Source organism: Arachis ipaensis, chromosome B01 (assembly GCF_000816755.2).
Source record: "Arachis ipaensis cultivar K30076 chromosome B01, Araip1.1, whole genome shotgun sequence".
In the NCBI taxonomy this organism is placed as follows: domain Eukaryota; kingdom Viridiplantae; phylum Streptophyta; class Magnoliopsida; order Fabales; family Fabaceae; genus Arachis; species Arachis ipaensis.
Window position 1 is genome coordinate 103,260,322 of NC_029785.2, and position 18,264 is coordinate 103,278,585.

The window sequence follows — 18,264 nt, forward strand, 5'->3', positions numbered from 1 at the left end:
ATTTTTTAATTATGATGTATTTATTAATTCTATTTTTTTCTTCACTTACAAGAAATAAAACGAATATATTTAATTAATTATTTTCCTTTACTTTTATGTTGATTTGGGTTGATTTTCAACAATGTTCTGAAAACTGGTTCGAATCGGACGGTCGAACCGGTCGAACCGCGAACCGTTATTAATTACGGTTCGGACAGAAAGTAAAACTGACAAATTTAAAAACCGTCATTGGACCGTTGAACCGGCCGAAAACTGTTCGGTCGAACCGAACCGTGACCCGGCCGGTTTTTTAATCTTAACAAAAACGCAGCGTTTTGTTGTGCAGGGATGGCAACCCTAAGTTCCCTAACCCCTCTTCCTTCTAGTCTCCAGCCTCCACAACGCGAAGCAGCAGTCCAGAGTCCAGACTCTAGCCCCAATTCGTCTCAACGTCATCGAAGCCGCCGGCGCATGTCCGTCCAGCCACCGCCGCCGTCCCAGCTTCGAGCTTCGAAGGCAACGGCGCAACGTCCGTCCAGCCACCGCCGTTTGAGCTTCGAAAATCGAAGCCACCGTCGCCGGTCTCGTCTCTTGCCTCCGTCGCGCAGCCACTTCCTGCCGGTGCCAGCTCTGTTCCACACCACCACGTCGGCCACTGTCTTCCCAGCCATCGTCCCCGGCCACTTCCACACCCTCGCCAGCTCTGCCCTGTTCCAGCCTTCCAGGATCCAGCTTCTAGCCTAGGTATTAGTTTTTTTTTGTAATTAATAATTGATTTTTGTTACTCTGTTGCTGCTTTTTTTAATTTCTGAATGTGAAATTGTGAAGGAAAATCAAATAATTAATTTTGTGTTGTTGAAATTATTGCTAAAAATGGATTTGATACTCTGTTGCTGCTTTTTTAATTTCTGAATGTGAAATTGTGAATGGAAATCAAATAACTGATTTTGTGTTGTTGAAATTATTGCTAAAAATGGATTTGTTACTCTGTAGCTGTCGTTGGAGCCATTCACACAACCACTTTGGCCAAGCTCTCTGCTAAAAGGCAAGAAGTTCTTTCTCCAGCAGGCAACATTGTTGAACAGGTCAATAATACACCCAAGTATTAATCTTGGGAGCTTCTTTTAACTTTTTTTCATCTGGGGTGGTGTTGTGATTGTTTGATTGAATCATTGAATAACTGTTGCATGTCTCTGTCTCCTGATGAGTTTGATTGAGTAGCTCTTTGATTTTGTGACATGATGAACTCTGAAACTGTGAACTCTGAACTGATCCTGCTAAACTGAACTGGATTTTGTGACATGATAAACTGATATAGTTTGTCATTTATTTTCTTTTAAATTAGTTCTTATAGTTTGGCTTTTGACATGATTAAGAAAGATCCATTTTGGTATATTAGGGAACTGGATAATATAAAGATAAAGAGTGCTATAAGATGTTTCAAGATTTTGAGTTAATATACCAATGAATTTTCAACTCAATCTGCTAGAGACGCTAGGGCAACTCTTTGGGCCTAATACAACTATCTTTTTGGCTGGCGAGCTTCGAAATGGTGAAGGATTTGTTTCTTTTAACTTCATTTTTGGACCCTAATCCTCACAAGTATTATAAGTTCTGAGATCTTTTTTTCTTTTCTGGTTTCAGATGCCATTCTTGAGTACTTCCTAGAAGCTGCAGTGAACAATTTCAGAATTGGTCGCATTGATCAAAATCTGTGGCATCCTGATTATCGCAGCAACCGAGTTGTTCTTTATGTTCTTGTGAAGAAATGAAGGTTTCAGAATTAATGAAACTATGTTACTTTATAGTTTATACTCTACTAGAGTGTGACCCTCCTACGCTAGGATTCATTGTAAAAGTTATTCTCCTTCCATGTATTATTTTTTGATATCATGCTCATTTTGAGAAGCCTAACAATTTTGTTTTGACAGATAAAAGTGGACTATGATCTGTGAACCAATTTCAGTGAATTCATTCACAACCACTGTTAAGAAGACATAATTTTGTAATGCTTGATGGAACAACTAAAACTCCAATTCTTGCTTGGTTATCATCAAAGGATAATCTCTGAATCCAAAATATTTAATATAGAACAAAGGCTACTTAAATTCTAACATGTAAATTGTAATACAAAGTAAAGTGTTGATTAAATAATTCCTAAAGCTAGATACATATGTACTTTCTAAATTATCTATCAAAAAGATTTTAAAATTAAAAGTTAGTCACAAAAATGACTAATTTATAGTTCAAATAATTTTCATGTGTATATTTTATTTATTATTTTATTATAAAACGATTTTTTCGGTTCAACTCAGAACCTTGATTTTCAACTCCTAACTGAGCATTGTCCATTCTGGTGGGAACCGGTGAGTTGAGGAACCTGAGTTCCCTCTTACTTTTTTGGCCCCTACTATCAACTTATTATTGTCATTATTTGAATTTGACTATAGAAAATAAACCAAAATGACCTTTATGAGCCCTAGAAGCTTCTAGGATCCTCCTTCACACAATCTATCGCGGAAGCCACCATGGTCCTAGACGTGTTGGTCCAAAACCTTATTTGCTTATTCAAATCAATAAACAATAAATTTCATAAACTAGCTAATAGAAGGTTCCATTCTAGGCGTCTATTTTGAACACGGTCACCATAACATCATAGATTGTCATTATTAATAGATACATATAATATAATTCCTTTTATAACATTAATTCTAGTAATTATATCCACATGCCAAAATCCACACGATATCTTACTTTCTAGATCAACTACCTTTCACACGCTTCGATATCATTATATAAAAGGCATTGAAGCAGTCCTTAGTTGAAACCTGAAAACCTCTAATACAATCTGAAGCAACACTCAAATAATCCTAATCCTTCAATATCTCATCAAGAATTTCATCAGACATGAATGGACACAGCTCTTCATCCTATGGAACTTCATGGGCCGATCAGTGGGACGATGGGCCTGATCCAGTGATGGTTGGACATGACAAGAAGACCAACGGTACTGCTAAATACAAGGAGAAGCTAGGCCATGGTATCGACAAGACCAAAGCCGTAGCTTCCAGTGGCGTGAAGAAGTTGAAGGATGGCACTACCACTGGATTCAACTGGATTAAGACCAAGTATTCCAAAGCTACTCAGAAAAATTAAGATATGATTTGCGAGTTTTGATTTTGAAAAGGAAAAGAAAGGTTTAAATTGTAAAATAGAGTTTCTTTTACTCTTTAAACCTTTTCTTTTTTGTTTCTTTCTCTTCAAAACTTATCTCGTTATATAGTTGTCTCTTTTCATCAAACCACTTTTGTAAATCATTTTTTTCTTATTTGATTAGGTTATTACTTTGTTTATGTCTTCATTTGGCCTTTGGATTCATTTATTCTTGGGGGGCACATTCATATACGATTGTTTCTGTATTATGATGTCTAATATTATTCCATGTTAAGTTAATAATAATAAGGATCATATGTGTTATACTACGTACCGTTTTTATATCATTAGTTTAAACGATTAAAGTTTTTCGTTTGAGCCAAGTTCTGCAAATATGGCCGGTTTGAAATTTTCCAGAATGGAAGTTCATTTATTTTACTTGGTCATATTTTGAATAGAAATACAGTAATAGTATACTTGCACGATTGAACAAGTATATACATAATATATTTGTGGGAAGAGTTTCCTTCTTACATTTTGCGTAGTCAATGTTTCGCACAAAGAGTTGATTTTACATTATGTGGGATTTGACCAAATCATATACATCTTTTCCAATAGAACTAGCTACCTATGTATTTTGGAGGCCACTTAGATAAAGACGTTTAAAACGTCTTTTTTTAAAGATGTTTTCATGTTATGTTTTAATTGATTTCTGTATAATTTATTCGGTGTTTCTCATCACATATTATTAAATTCCTCAAAAAATTTTCTTTCCAAAAACAATAAAAAATATTTAATTTAGACTAAAACAAAAAAAAATAATAGATTAACTATTAAATTTTTTTTAAAAGATTATTTACATAAAAAATATATCAAATTCATCAAAATATATATATATAAAACAAGCTCTTAAAATTTTTATAAATAAAAAATAATTAATTTATATTCGTACAATATATAAAATAATTACTATATTATTATTATATATTAAGATTCAATTATCATATTATTATTATTATTACATTATATATATATGAGCAAAAAAGGTCCAACTGTTTTAAAGTAAAATTTTCTTTTAATATTTGATTAAATGTTCTTGTATTTAGTACTTTTTTTTTTGGCACTTCCTCTTAGTTAAAAATATAATCATTATAATTTTTTAGTTATTATTGTTAGGGGTGTTTACAGATGGGATATGGCTAAAATTTTGATCCAATCTGCACTAAACTCATTAGATCAAATTCGATATTCGCACTTTTTATGTTTGGATCAGATATCAAATATATCCATAAAATGAAAAATATTAAAAAAATTTATTTTTATAAAAAAAGTCAATAATTTTTTTTGTTTACTTTTGTAAACATATTTACTTCTATCTGATTAGAGTGTGGATCCGATTCGATCCAATCCGATCATCTCATAGATCAGATCATATCTTCAAATTACAGATCAGATACGGATAAATATTGTGAATTTATATGGATATGATCTAATTTATGAACACCCCTAACTATTACTATAGGTTCATTGTTGCAAAAGAATGCTTCTTTTATTATAAACTATTATTAGATCTTAATTACCATTAAAACAACTTAATTGTCAACAAAGAGATAATACTTATTGGTCTCTGAAATTATGTTCGTATTTGAATCCATAGTTGTAAAAACCAAACTGGATCGGCTGATTCGACCGAAAAACTAGTGAACCGGACTAGAGTTCGGTTCGGTTTACTCCTTGGACCGTTTAAGGAATAAAACCAGTGTGAATCGGTAAGAACCGGTGCAAACCGGTCTAACCGAACTGATCTGCTTGAAAAATTTTTTAAAATATCTCCACAAGGTCTCAAACCAAGAACCTTGGAGCAAAAGCAACCTCTACTTACCACTTAGCCATTGCACTTCTAAGTATTATATTTGACAAATACTAATTATATAGTATACATAAATATCTAATTTAATTTAATTTTTGTTTTTTCTATTTTTAAAATTAATTATATTTTAATTATATACTATTATTAATATAAATATAAATTTTACTAAAAATTTATTAATTTATTTTATCTATTTTATTGCTAGTATTGTGATTAAGGTTATTTGTTTTGATGTTAGTGTTAAAATCTACTGATATTATAGTTAGATGATAGGATTTGTGAATTAATTATTTTTTTATTGTGTCAAAATAAGATACTATTGTAGTATTAAAATTTTATGATTTTTTTATATTAGTTATTTTTAGAAGTTGAGACTTGATTCTTCATAAAATGTTAGTGAAGATATGTATTCAAATTTTAATTTTAAATTTTTAACTATTTTATATTTTATATTTACGTGAGACCGGTTTTATCGGTTCAACCAGTGATTTATCGGTTGAACCAATAAACCAGTGAACCAGTAGCTTGATTGGTTCGATCACTGGTTCGGTTCTAACAACTATGTTTCAATCTAATTTCAAAAATTTTGATTTACTCAATTTAGTCTCCCAACTTAATAGTTATGACTCACATTGGTTCCTAATCTTATTTTTGTCACTGTCTCACAAAATCGTTAATGACATGCTGAGATGGACTAACGACTGTTACATTATACATTCTAGCGACTGTTTGATGTGACAATTGAAATTTTTTTTACCTTATTTTTTTTTCAATTAAACATTTAAAACCCTAATATGAATCACGAATACCTAAGTTAAAAAATTAAACTAAGTAAATTGAAACTTTAAAAATCAAATTAAAGCTCGAATATAACTTCAAAACAGAACTTTAACTTATGTAGTGATTAATTTAAATGAGAATCAAATAAATCAAAATTCAACATAATTTTTATCAATGTTTTCAAATTCAAAATTTTTATACCAAAATTAACTAGGATTTTCTTTAAATTAAAAATTTAATGAAATAGAAACTTTAATTATCTTAACTAATGTCCTAATTAATTACTTTTATGTCTTAAAAAAACTGTATATGAGAAGAAAATAATTAATTTATCTACTTTAATAAATAGTTATTTTACTAAAATGAAAGAAACTATTTTTTTAGAATTTTTTAAGAACTAATTAATATTATATATATTTTGTTACACTACATTTAATTATAAAAATTTTATTTATTTCTAAGGAAACATCTTTAAAAAAAGATGTTTTAGACGTCTTTATCTGAGTGACCTCCATGTATTTTAATCATTTAAATGCTATCAAATACGAAAACAAGACATAACACGATATATATGTTAATCATGCCAAGTATAAACTAATTCAAATTAATTATTTATATAAAATATATATTAAAAATAAGTTAAATAATAAATATATTTATACACAAATATAGAATGAAGAATTTAGTTAATGAGATTGTTGAATTATCGAGAATGGTGCTCTTGATTTTGAGAATCAAGATCAGAAAAGAAGAATTGATGAGTAACTGAGAGAATACTTCAGAAAGTGTATTTGATGTTATTGAATGGGAAAAGTATATGGTATCAAGATATGAATCTGCCAACTGTTACCAACAATAATTAAAAATAATTAAATATAATTTATTATATCAATTAAAAATTTAGTGGGGTCCATTATAATGCATTTTGAAAGAATAAGGAGTGGTAACGTAGCATGAGGCCTCGTGCCAATTACGAAGACTACGGTGTAACCCGTCACGCAACCCTAATCCCCTTTTTTCTAGCCGGCTGCGTCTCTTTCGTGGAGCTTTTCAATTCACCTGGACGCCGCCATTACCATTCGACGGTGACTATGCCTTCACCTGGATCCCACTTCTCCTTCGTGGAACTTTTTAAGTCATTGGAACGCCGCCATTACCCTTAGACGGTGACTGCGCCTTCACCCGGTTTGTCGCACCACCAGGCCCGTGGAAGAGAACTGCGACATGAGTGTTTGAAGGTGTCACGCATCTCTCTTCTCCTCAACCATCTCCGATAAGGTGTATGTGTCTCCGTTGAAGGCGAGTGGACCAACCACCAATCCCGTGGAAGAGAACTACGACGTGAGTGTTTGAAGGTGTCACGCAACCCTCTTCTCCTCAACCATCTTCGGTAAGGTGTATGTGTTTCTGTTGAAAGCCAGTGGACCACATTACGTCGATGGATCAATCAATTTGTGAAGAAGTATCGTACGACACTGCATATGATGTGAGTGATCATTCTAATTCCACCAATATTAATGTCCCGTCTCTGAGTGAAGATGACACACAACGTGTGGACAAGGTAATTTGTATGGTAGTAGTATATTTGGTTATGTTTATTTGTAACTTATTTTTTATTTTATTGTTGAGTTATTAACAGTGATAAGCTTTGTTGGAAGGATTGTGATTTTGTTTGTTTAATTAGAATTGGTGTGGATATTCTTTCCTTCAATTATGCTAGAATGATGCTACATTTTCTACATTTCATGTGGTTTATTATTCTGTTTGTTCACCATGTTTAATTGATGTTTGTAACTTTGATTAATGTTTGTTTTATAGATATGAAAATGGATGGTGTTGTTTTATATCAGTTTAGTTTTGGTTGTTTATTTGGTGTTATCAATGGATAAGTTTGTTGAAAGACTTTTTAAGAGTGTCAAACAATGGATGGTTATCTTTTTTGGAGATATGTCATCGGTTATCGATTTCAGGGGAAAGAATCTGTAGACGTTATTCAATTAGAGGATGATGCAATGACAGTGAATCATGAGGTGTGGAATATGTTTTATTCTGGTGACAAAATTAGCGAGGTATTGGAAATTAATTAGTTGAGTGATTTTTGTGTTGAATGATACTTTTTTTGAATGGATTTGCAGTTGCCCGATCACACTGAAATTCCCATAGAGGAAATCCCATAGGTAGGATTGAGATTTGTTTCCTTGCTGTGGGCACAAGAGTTCTATTATAATTATGCAAAGAAAGTTAGGTTCGTGACTAGGATTAGGAATACCAACTTTGACAAGACTAGGAAAGAATCAAGGGCACCCATTAACCAATCGATACACTACAGTCGTGAAGGTTATCGGGAGTCTCGAGTGAAGGCAGCAACTCGGGTAAAGATAATAACAACAGCCAGATGCAAAGCAAGGATGTACGCGATGCTTGATCGACAGAAAGATAATTGGATGGTGTCCAAATTAGAATTGAAGCATACGCACCTGTGTTTGATGATGGAAATTTACTATATCACTACAATAACTCCTTCGGCAAGTATACCAAATTATCGTCAAGTAAAAACTCAATAAGAGTGAGGTCAATCCTACGAGGATTGATTGATTGAACAACTTTAGTTATAGGGTGATTTAGTTAAGCTAATCAAGAATAAGTGTTGAGTGCAACAAATTAAATAACGGAATTGTAAAGGACTTGAAGATAAAAAAAAGCAGTAAAGTGCTGGAATGTAAAGAGCATAAAGAAAATTGCTAGAATGTAAATGATAGAAATGTAAATGACTGAATTGTAAAAGGGGAATGGGTTGATTGACAGAAATTAAATAAAGCTATAAAGAATAGGGAATATAAGAATGGGGAAGATTCATTGGGGTTAGGAGTTGTTGCTTTCTTCGGATTAATTTTAGATCATCTCATCTTCAATCATGAAACTCATTGACCTTTTGGCAATCATGATTGATTGAATCCGAATTCCTTGGTAATTTAATCTCTCAAATCTTGATAATAAGCTAATTCCTTGGTCTAATTGCTCATGAAAAGAGATAAGCTTGGTCCCTGATTTTACCACACATCCTCATAGATCCAAGTAGTGGGTAGATTTAATGTCACCATATCCAATCCCGAAACCCAGATCTACTCAATGTGAGAAGGGATTTCAAGCATGATTTAATGTTTCCTCTTCCAAGGTTCCCATGAAACCCAATTTGCATTCAATCTCTTTTCCAAGATAATTGAATGCTAAGCATGAAGAACGAAATTCCTTCTAGCAAATCAAAGAGAGATGAAGAGAAGAAAAAATTCACTATCATTAATCCATCAAATACAACAGAATTTCCTTCCCCAATGAGAAGGAGTTTAGCTACTCATAGCTTAGAGATAGAGTACAAGAGATGAAAGAAGATGAAAGTAAAGTAAAGTAAAGTGAAGTAAAAGTTTCAAGTCCCCTTTCAGTACTCTTCAAGGGGTATTTATACTACTCTTATTACTATAAAATAAGAAATTACAAAAAGGAAAAGAAATTACAATTAAAACTAAAGGGAATACTCTCTCATTGATGGCATGTGAGTGGCGTGTGAGTGGCGTGTGAACGGCGTGCCATGCCCAGCTTGGTATCGCTTGGCGCTCCACGCCCTGGATCTCAAGTGGCACGCCCATGTTGATAATTGGCTTGGCGTGTCACGCCCAAGTCTCAAGTGGCACGCCCCATGGTGGAGTCTTCCATCTTCTTCTCTGGAAAATTGAACTGGCGTGCCACGCCCTTGTTAGGGTCTTCAATCTTCTTCTCTGGAAGGTTGGCCTGGCGTGCCACGCCCAGGTCTGGCATGCCACGCCCTTGTTGATGCACAAACTTTCCTTTCTGGTCCAGTGAACTAGCGTGCCACGCCCATGATGCGAGGAAGGTTGGCGTGCCACGCCTAGAGTCTCAAGTGACACACCTTCGATGAGGTATTGACTTGGCGTGCCACGCTCAAGATCTCAAGTGGCACGCCCATGATGAAGTCTTCACCCTCCTCCTCTGGGCAATTGGCTTGGCGTGCCACGCCCAGGTTTGAGTCTTCAATCTCTCTTTCTGGTTAAGTGAACTGGCGTTCCACGCCAAGGACTCAAGTGGCACTCCCATGATGATGGTTTGGGCTCACAAGCTTGGCGTGCCATGCCCCTAGTACCAAGTGGCACGCCCATTGATGATGCTCCTTCCTTTCTCCTCTGGAATAGATAGTTGGCGTGCCACACCCTGTAGTGGTGTGCCACGCCCTGCAGTGGCGTGCCACGCCCATGATAAAGCCCAGTAACTCTTTTCTGGATTAAGTAACTGGCATGCCACGCCCATAGTAAACGCAATAACTCTTCTCTGGATCAAGTAACTGGCGTGCCAAGCCTGGCCTTGGCATGCCACGCCCATAGTAACTTTGAAGCACTCTCTTCTAGACAATATAGTTGGCGTGCCACGCCCAGCAGTGGCGTGCCACGACCATTGTGATGTTAAGAAATCCTTCTCTGGAGAGCATAACCGGCGTGCCACACCCAAACAGTGGCGTGCCACGTCCATAGTGGATCTTGGAAAACCTTCTCTGGGATACATAGCTGGCGTACCACGCCCAGTCAAAGATCCAGGCGTTTGCTTGAAGTGGCACGCCCCACACACACGCCCAGCACCTTTGCTTGCTTTCTTCCTCTTTTGTTGCTCTTTTCACCTGAAATCCAAGTAAGAACTCATTTCAAAGCAGAGTCTTATAAGATTATGATATAACTCTTATCAATGCATCAAATGAATGAGAATTCATCACTTCTATGGCCCTTTTAGATGAGAGAAAGAGGTAGATGATACAAGTCATCAGTGTTCTGCCAAGCAAGCTGTGTATTACATTGAGTACAGGGAACTGACCATCCATGCCAAGTGTGTGATTCAGGACAACGATGAGGCTGGCATACGGCCCAATAAGACTTATCTCACACTGGCGAACGAGGTTGGTGGCTCGTCAAATTTGGGTTACTCAGAAAAGGATGTGAGGAACTATATTACGAGCAATCTGCGCTGTGCTGACGAAAACGCAGATGTGAAGGAAATGATTAGCTATTTCATGTGAATGAAAGATATCAACCTGAATTTTCTTTATGCAGTTGATGTGGACGAAGCTAACAAGTTTAAGAGTGCGCTTTGGGTAGATGCAAGATGCAGGGCGTCCTATGAATATTATGGAGACATGGTATCGTTTGATACAATGTACAGTAGAAACAAGTATATTTGTGTTTCTGTCTCTATTGAAAGGGTTATTGTTTTCGCACTATCGTGATTTGTAATTTTGGATGGATTTATTATAGGCACGGACTTCCGTTTGCATATTTCATTGGTGTCAACCATCATGGCAAGTCCACTCTGCTCGGATGTGCTTTGCTGGGAAATGAAGAAATTCATAGCTTTGAGTGGGTCTTTAAGTAATGGTTGAAGTCATCGAAACTCCCCCACAGGCCATCATCACGGACTAGTGCAAATCCATGTTTGGTGCTATTAGGAATGCCCTTCCAGATACTCGCCACCGATGGTGCATATGGCACATAATGAAGAAGATACCGCAAAAAGCTCGGAGGATATGCTCGGTACTGAGAAATAGATGCTAGAATGCATCGCACTGTTTGGAATGCCTGGTATGTGGAATCTTTCGAGAAGGATTGGTGTGCATTCATCGCTGAGTTTAACTTAGAGCAAAACAGATGGCTATTAGGTTCGTTCTGTATTGTGCTCCTTTGTTTTTTTTGGATATTAGGTTTGTTATGCAGGTTCTGTTTTAACTATACTCAATTTTAGGTCCCGTTGTCATCGGGTGATTTGTAACCTATTTGGATACTATTATGGGATATCTTTGTTCGAAAGGTCTATGTCTACTTGGTTCACTAAGTCTGTAGTTATGTGTTGTGATGTAGCCAATTGTTCATGATGGTGATTATTGCTTTGTTTTCTTCTGGTTTTGTAGACCTTTATGACGATCGTCGAATATGGGTTCCAATCTATTTTCAAGGTGAATTTTAGAATGGTATGAGAAGTACCCAACGGAGTGAGAGTATGAACGCCTTTTTTAGTGGTTACTTGCATTGCAAGAGTGGACTGGTTCAGTTCATGCATGAGTATGACAATGTACTTGGGACCAAGGAGCAAAAGGAGCTGGAGGACGATGCTGCAGACTCTAAAGGAGTCGTTCCCTATTCATCGAGCTCTACAATTGAAAAAAAAATTTAGCATGAGTATATAACCTCTAAGTTTAGGGAAGTACAACAGGAATTTAGAAAAAAAGGGATTGTTTAGTCCGTGGTGTGACTCAGGATGGTGATTTATTTTGTGTGACCGTAAATGAGCAATACCTACTATATGGGGAGGCTAGGTCCTGGACGAACAATGTCAAGTTTGACCCAGCGACACATAAGATTCATTGCGAGTGTAACATGTTTGAATTAAGAAGTATTCTTTGTTGTCATTGTCTTGTTGTGTTCTTTTATTACGGAGTAGACAGAGTATCATCTTGCTATGTGCTCCCTCGATGGAGCAAGAATGTACAGTGCAAATACACTTTCATCAAGAGCAGCCACGACGAGAAGCAGTCCGATGAAAGCCACAACTTATTTAGAGGACTATGTTCTCACTTCTTCAATGTTGCCCAGAATTTCATGACATGTGAAGAAGAAGCGGCCATGTTACATTCGGGTCTTGATGAGTTAAGGGCCAAGCTATTTGATTATTGTGCGAACTTGGGGCCCAGAAGTGTGCCAACTACATAGAATAGCATGGTGAAATAATGTGACCCCGCTCTTGGTTCATCTGACATACGAGGTCCTTCGAAGGTCGCAACGAAGGGTCAGCCGAGATTGAAGAGGCTTGGATCTAAACTGGACACCTGCATCAAGAAATCTATGTGAAGAAGAAGAAGAACTTGGAACCCATGGGTCGGGGGTTCCCATTCCGTATATATTCTCTATTTTTCAGATGCAGATCCTGGTGCTTAGCAGTGAGCTGGATTTGTCTAGAAGGCGGCGAAGTTTATTTGATTCTGTTTTGTACTTTTAGAATCTCTCCTGTTTATTTTGATAAAACTTCAATATGATGTATGTAGGTGTTTATTTTGAAACTTGCCTATAGAGGCGATGACGTATCTTGAGAGAGATAGGAAATACTGTTGTCAAACTAGTTTTAAATTCTGTACTCTAGCCGGCCTAAACTTCGCAGGTCACGATTAGTAAATCTCAAAATGACAAATGACGAGGGGAATAATCTCAACTTTACTAACACACACACACACACACACACACACACACACACACACATACTTACTATTATTCCACCTTAAGTCGTACCACCATAATATCGTTGACTTATGACTCGAGCATAAGGATCTGTATATTAGGGTGTTACACAAATAGTTCTGTTTTCAGGCACCTGCGAACAATACGTGACTAACAGTACATAACTTATATAAGTAGAGACATCCAAAGATAAGACATTCAAACCACAACATGATTAACCACTGGAAATAAAAAAATTTCAAAGTGTAGCGGTGATAAACCACTATTTTATGATATATTTTGGACTGAATTGAGTGGGTTTTGTCAACTATTCTCACACTTCTTCATGTAAATTGCATGTTTTTAAGTTTTCTTCCTAATTTTGTGCTATAATTGAAAACATGCTTCCTAGGCCTTTAAATCACTAATTTTAACCCTTTGTTATTGCCATTCGATGCCATGATATGTGCGTTAAGTGATTACAGGATTTATAGAGCAGGAATCCAGGAATGGCATAGAGGATGAAAAGGAAGCATGTTAAAGTGGAAGGAACAAAAGAAATTGAAGATTTGTGAAGCTGGAAGCGACGCGTACGCATGGCTGAAGCATAGACGTGATCAAGCCATCTTATAAGTGACGCATACGTGTGACTGATGCGTCATGCTAAAGTGGAAGGAACACAAGAATTTAAAGATTTGAGAAGCTGGAGGTGACGCGCGCACATGGCTGAAGCGTATGCGTGATCAAGCCATTTTTCAAGCGACGCGTACGCATGATCAAGCCATTTTTCAAGCGACGCGTACGCGTGACTGATGCGTACGCGTGACCAGGAGCATCGACCACTGACGCGTACACGTAACTGATGCATACGCGTGACCTTGTGCAGAGCCCAGCAACGCGTGCATATGGCTGACATGTACGCGTGATGAACGTCACGTGCCGCAATTAACAGAATTCGCTGGGGGCAATTTCTGGGTTGATTTTGGCCCAGTTCCAAGCCCGAAAATGCAGACTAGAGGCTGAGATGGAGCTGAGACTGTGGACACTTCACTTTCACTTTAGTTTTTAGTTAGTTTTGAATTCTAGTAAGAAAAATTCCTACTTCTCTCTAGGGTTTTTGATTTTCTTAGTTCACTTCCAAGTGGATCTTGAGAGAAGCTGTTGCTACCTTCAATTCTATCATTAACCTTATATTTTTCTTCTTCAATTCCTTTAGTACTCTACTCTATTTGGTTATTTGAATTCATGTTTGGATCTTGTTATTATTGAATTTTGTTAATGTATTGAATTATTTCCATATCTACTTTTATTGCTTGCTTGATTATTATTGATTATTATTAGTGGTAATTTGGATTGAATTATTTTCTAGTTTTTATCATTTCTTTTGTCTTTTCTCACCAAGTGTTTGAGAAAATGTCATCCAATATCATGGAGTAGATTTCCTTGCTTGGTTTGGGGTTGAGCAATTGGAGCCACTTGAATTGTTATATTCGAGTGTTGATTGGTAATTGAATATTGCAAATTAGCTTAAAACTCACCAACTCTAGTTCTTCTCTATGAAGTGACTAGGACTTGTGAGCTAAAGTTAATTATTTCACTTGACTTTCCTTCAATCATTAGAGGATAACTAAGTGAGAGCAATGAGATTTTACCATCACACTTGAGCAAGACAATAAGGATAGACATTCCGATTCTCACCCCAAACCAAGGCCTTTTTATATTAATTCATTACCAACTCTTGCTAGTTAACTATTGCTCTATTTTTTTTAGTTATTTATTTTTCTTGTTCTCCACTTCAAAAACCTCCAGAAAAATCATAACCAATAATTTGCATCTTGTGTCAACTCCTAGGGAAACGATTCGGGATTCTACTCCCGGTTATTGAATTTAATTGTGACATACTTTTTAACTATGATTAACGGAAATCTCGTCGGTCAAGACTATACTTGCGACATTGATTTGGAAAAATGCGTTTGGTAATTCTTGACCGAAATTTATCCGCTCGTGAAGTTTTGGCATCGTTGCCAGGGAGTTGCATATGTGTGCTAAGTTATTGGTTGGTGTAAATATTTTCATATTTGCATAATTGCATCTTTTATTTTTGTGCCTTTTAGGTTATTAGTAGTATTTTTCTTAATATATTTTGTTTCCATGAGCTCTATGTTTCTTTTATTGAATGACGCGTTCATTACCGGATCCGAGTTTAGCCCCATTTGATCTTGAAATTGAAAGAACCGTTTCACTTATTAGGCGATGATAAACCACTATTTTATGGTTTATCTTGTGCTCAATTGAGTGGATTTTATCAATCTTTCATACACTTATTCATACAAAATGCATGGTTTTACAATTTCCTTTCCGATTTTGTGCTATAATTGAAAACATGCTTCGTTGCTCTTAAATTTTACTAATTTTAATCCTCTCTTATTACCATTAGATTCTTTGATATGTGTGTCAAGTGATTTCAGAGATTACAGGGCAGGAATGACTCAGAAGATGGAAAGAAAGCATGCAAAAGTAGAAGGAATACAAGAAGTTGAAGAAATTGCTAAGCTGTCCAGCCTGACCTCTTAGCACTCAAATGATCATAACTTGAGCTACAGAGGTCCAAATGATTCGATTTCAGTTGCGTTGGAAAGATAACGTCCGAGGCTTCGAAATGATATATAATATGCCATAGTTGTCTTGACGATAAGTGACACGAACACGTGATTCATGCGGACGCGTCGCATTGACGAAAAACCAGCGTGGCAGATTTCGCAACCAGCGATTTCTGGGCTGTTTCTGACCCAGTTTTCGGCCCAGAACACACAGATTAGAGGCTATAAAATGGGAGAATCCATCCATTAACATTAACAACAGTCATAATTCATAATTTTAGGTTTTAGATGTAGTTTTCTAGAGAGAGAGGCTCTCTCCTCTCTCTTAGGATTTTAGGATTTCTATCAGTTTATGGTTATTTTCTTCATACCAGGTTCAATGTTCCTTTAATTTACTTTCTAGTTTTATTTATTCTATTACTTTAATTGTTATTTATCTTTTCAATTTGATTTATGAACTTTCCTATGTTAGAATTGAATATTCTATTTAATATTGTTTGAGGTATTTCATATTTATGATTGTTTTATTCTATTTTTGATGCTTTCAATTTAATTTATGATTTATTTTATCCTTTTGCCTTTGGTTAAGTAATTGGTAACGCTTGAGTTATCAAACTCAGTAGTTGATTGGAAATTAGGATTGCTGATTGATTTGGATCCCTCTAAAGCTAGTCTTTCCATAGGAGTTGACTAGGACTGAGGAATCAAGTTAATTAGTCCACTTGACTTACCTTTATTTAGTAAGGGTCAACTAAGTGGGAGTAAAATCCAATTCTCATTACACCTGATAAGGATAACTAGGATAGGATTCTCAATTCTCATACCTTGCTAAGAGATTTTCTAATTATTAATTTATTTATTTTTCTTGCTATTTAAATTACTTGTTCTCTATTCCAAAAACCCAAAATTCTACCTTTTCTATAACCAATAATAAATCATACTTCCCTCCAATTCCTTGAGAAGACGACCCGAGGTTTAATACTTCGGTTATAAATTTTATTGGATTTTGTTACTTGTGACAACCAAAATTTTTGTACGAAAGGTTTCTCTGTTGGTTTAGAAACTATACTTACAACGTAATTATTTTTATAAAATTCTTTACTAGCAGAAATCCGTTCGTCAAAATGGCGCCATTGCCGGGGAATTGCAAACGTGTGCCTTATTATTGGTTATTGTAAATATTTGCTTTTTGCTTATTTATTTGTTTTTATTTTTGTTTTTATTTTTACTTTTTCGTAAATTAAGAGGTTATTGGTTTTTTTTAGTTATTAAAATTTTCAAAAATAGTGTTCCTTGTTCTTTCTTGATCTTCAAGTTGTTCTTGGTGTTCATCTTGACCTTCAAGTTGTTCTTGGTTGTTTTCTTCATTCTGATCTAAAAATTTTTAAGTTTGGTGTCATTTTATTGTTTTTCTCTTTCTTCATTAAATTCAAAAATATCTTTTCTCTTTATTTTAATTAATTTTTTCGAAAATTACAAAAAAAAAATTCAGATTTTTATTTTAAAATTTTTATCTTATCTTATCTTAATTTTAAATTTCAAAATTCAAATCTTTTTCAAAAATCATATCTTTTTCAAAATCTTATCTTATCTTATTTTAAAAATCAAATTTCAAATTTCAATATTTGAATTCCAAAATTCAAAATTCAAATTTCAAAATTTAAATTTAAATTTTTAAAAGTCAAACATTTTCAAAATTTAAACATTTTTCAAATCTTTATCTTATATTGTTGTCAGTGTTTCTAGTTTTAGGAGTTTATTTTCATTAATTTCTTTATTAGTTTTCGTTTTTATTTTCTTTAGCTACTATGAATTCTCACCCCTCTGGTTTCAAGTTTGGTTCCAATGTTGTTGTAAGGAATGGAAACTATAATGAAAATAGGCATCAAGGTTGGAAAAATCAAAGATGGGAGGAGCCACAAGGATTTGATCAACCCTCTTGGCAACAACCCCCTCCAATGCGCTATAACCAACAACCATTCTGTGATGCATACCAAGACAATAGTTATGGTGGACCCTTTTGTGACAAACCATCTCCACCAAATTACTATGGTCAAGAGCCATTCCAGGGAGTGTACAAAGATGATGAATATGGTGGACCCTCTTGTAGTTACCAACAAGCCCACCATATGCCTATGAACCACCTCCCTAATACACCTTTGAACCACCATACTCACAATCTCCTTTATACCATTCACCTCCATATGACCCTAACCCATATCCACCCCAACCTCCATTGGATGACAACACCATTGATGTTATTCACCAAGGGAAAACAGAGCTTCATACCACACTTGCCTCTATCACTAGTCTCACCTCTACTCTTCAAGCAGTTATATCCCGCATGGACCAACCCTCTACCTCTAATATTCAACCCTGAAGCTTTAGTGCGCTTCCTTTTCAACTACATAATAATCTTTCCATCCCATCACCACCCTCCATGGAAGAGCACCCACATCCATCAATCCAAGAGCAAGATGATCCCAGTTATGCTATTGATATGAAACAAGAAAGAAGGAATCATCTTCGCGAATCCATACTTCATAAGAAGTTAGGGGAGGTCCTACAGATGAAGGTAGTAGAGACCCTTGAAGTCGAAGGAGTGGCTGAAGAATTAGTG

At 35.5% G+C, this 18,264-nt stretch overlaps 2 protein-coding genes and 1 long non-coding RNA gene across 3 annotated transcripts; all 3 read left to right on the forward strand.

Annotated features, from left to right (window-relative positions):
• LOC107618911 lies at positions 585-2,087 on the forward strand. The gene is made up of 4 exons (XR_001615423.2): positions 585-723; positions 973-1,064; positions 1,469-1,531; positions 1,624-2,087. It is a non-coding gene; the product is annotated as an uncharacterized LOC107618911 (long non-coding RNA).
• LOC107632678 lies at positions 2,783-3,461 on the forward strand. The gene has a single exon (XM_016336348.2). The coding sequence runs from the start codon at positions 2,887-2,889 to the stop codon at positions 3,133-3,135; it is 249 nt and encodes an 82-aa protein (XP_016191834.1). The 5' UTR covers positions 2,783-2,886; the 3' UTR covers positions 3,136-3,461.
• Positions 10,564-12,543, forward strand: LOC107610062 (protein FAR1-RELATED SEQUENCE 5-like). Its single transcript, XM_016312136.1, has 8 exons — positions 10,564-10,589; positions 10,649-10,809; positions 10,894-11,011; positions 11,095-11,208; positions 11,300-11,370; positions 11,551-11,644; positions 11,695-11,789; positions 12,275-12,543. Exons 1-8 carry the CDS (start codon positions 10,564-10,566, stop codon positions 12,541-12,543), a joined length of 948 nt encoding a protein of 315 aa, XP_016167622.1.

Coding starts and splice junctions, on each gene's coding strand:
- LOC107632678 (XM_016336348.2), top strand. CDS start 2,887: ATGAATGGACACAGCTCTTCATCCTATGGAACTTCATGGGCCGATCAG.
- LOC107610062 (XM_016312136.1), top strand. CDS start 10,564: ATGGCCCTTTTAGATGAGAGAAAGAG. Junction 11,012..11,094: donor ACAATGTACAGTAGAAACAA/GTATATTTGTGT, acceptor GATTTATTATAG/GCACGGACTTCCGTTTGCAT. Junction 11,645..11,694: donor GGGATATCTTTGTTCGAAAG/GTCTATGTCTAC, acceptor GTTGTGATGTAG/CCAATTGTTCATGATGGTGA.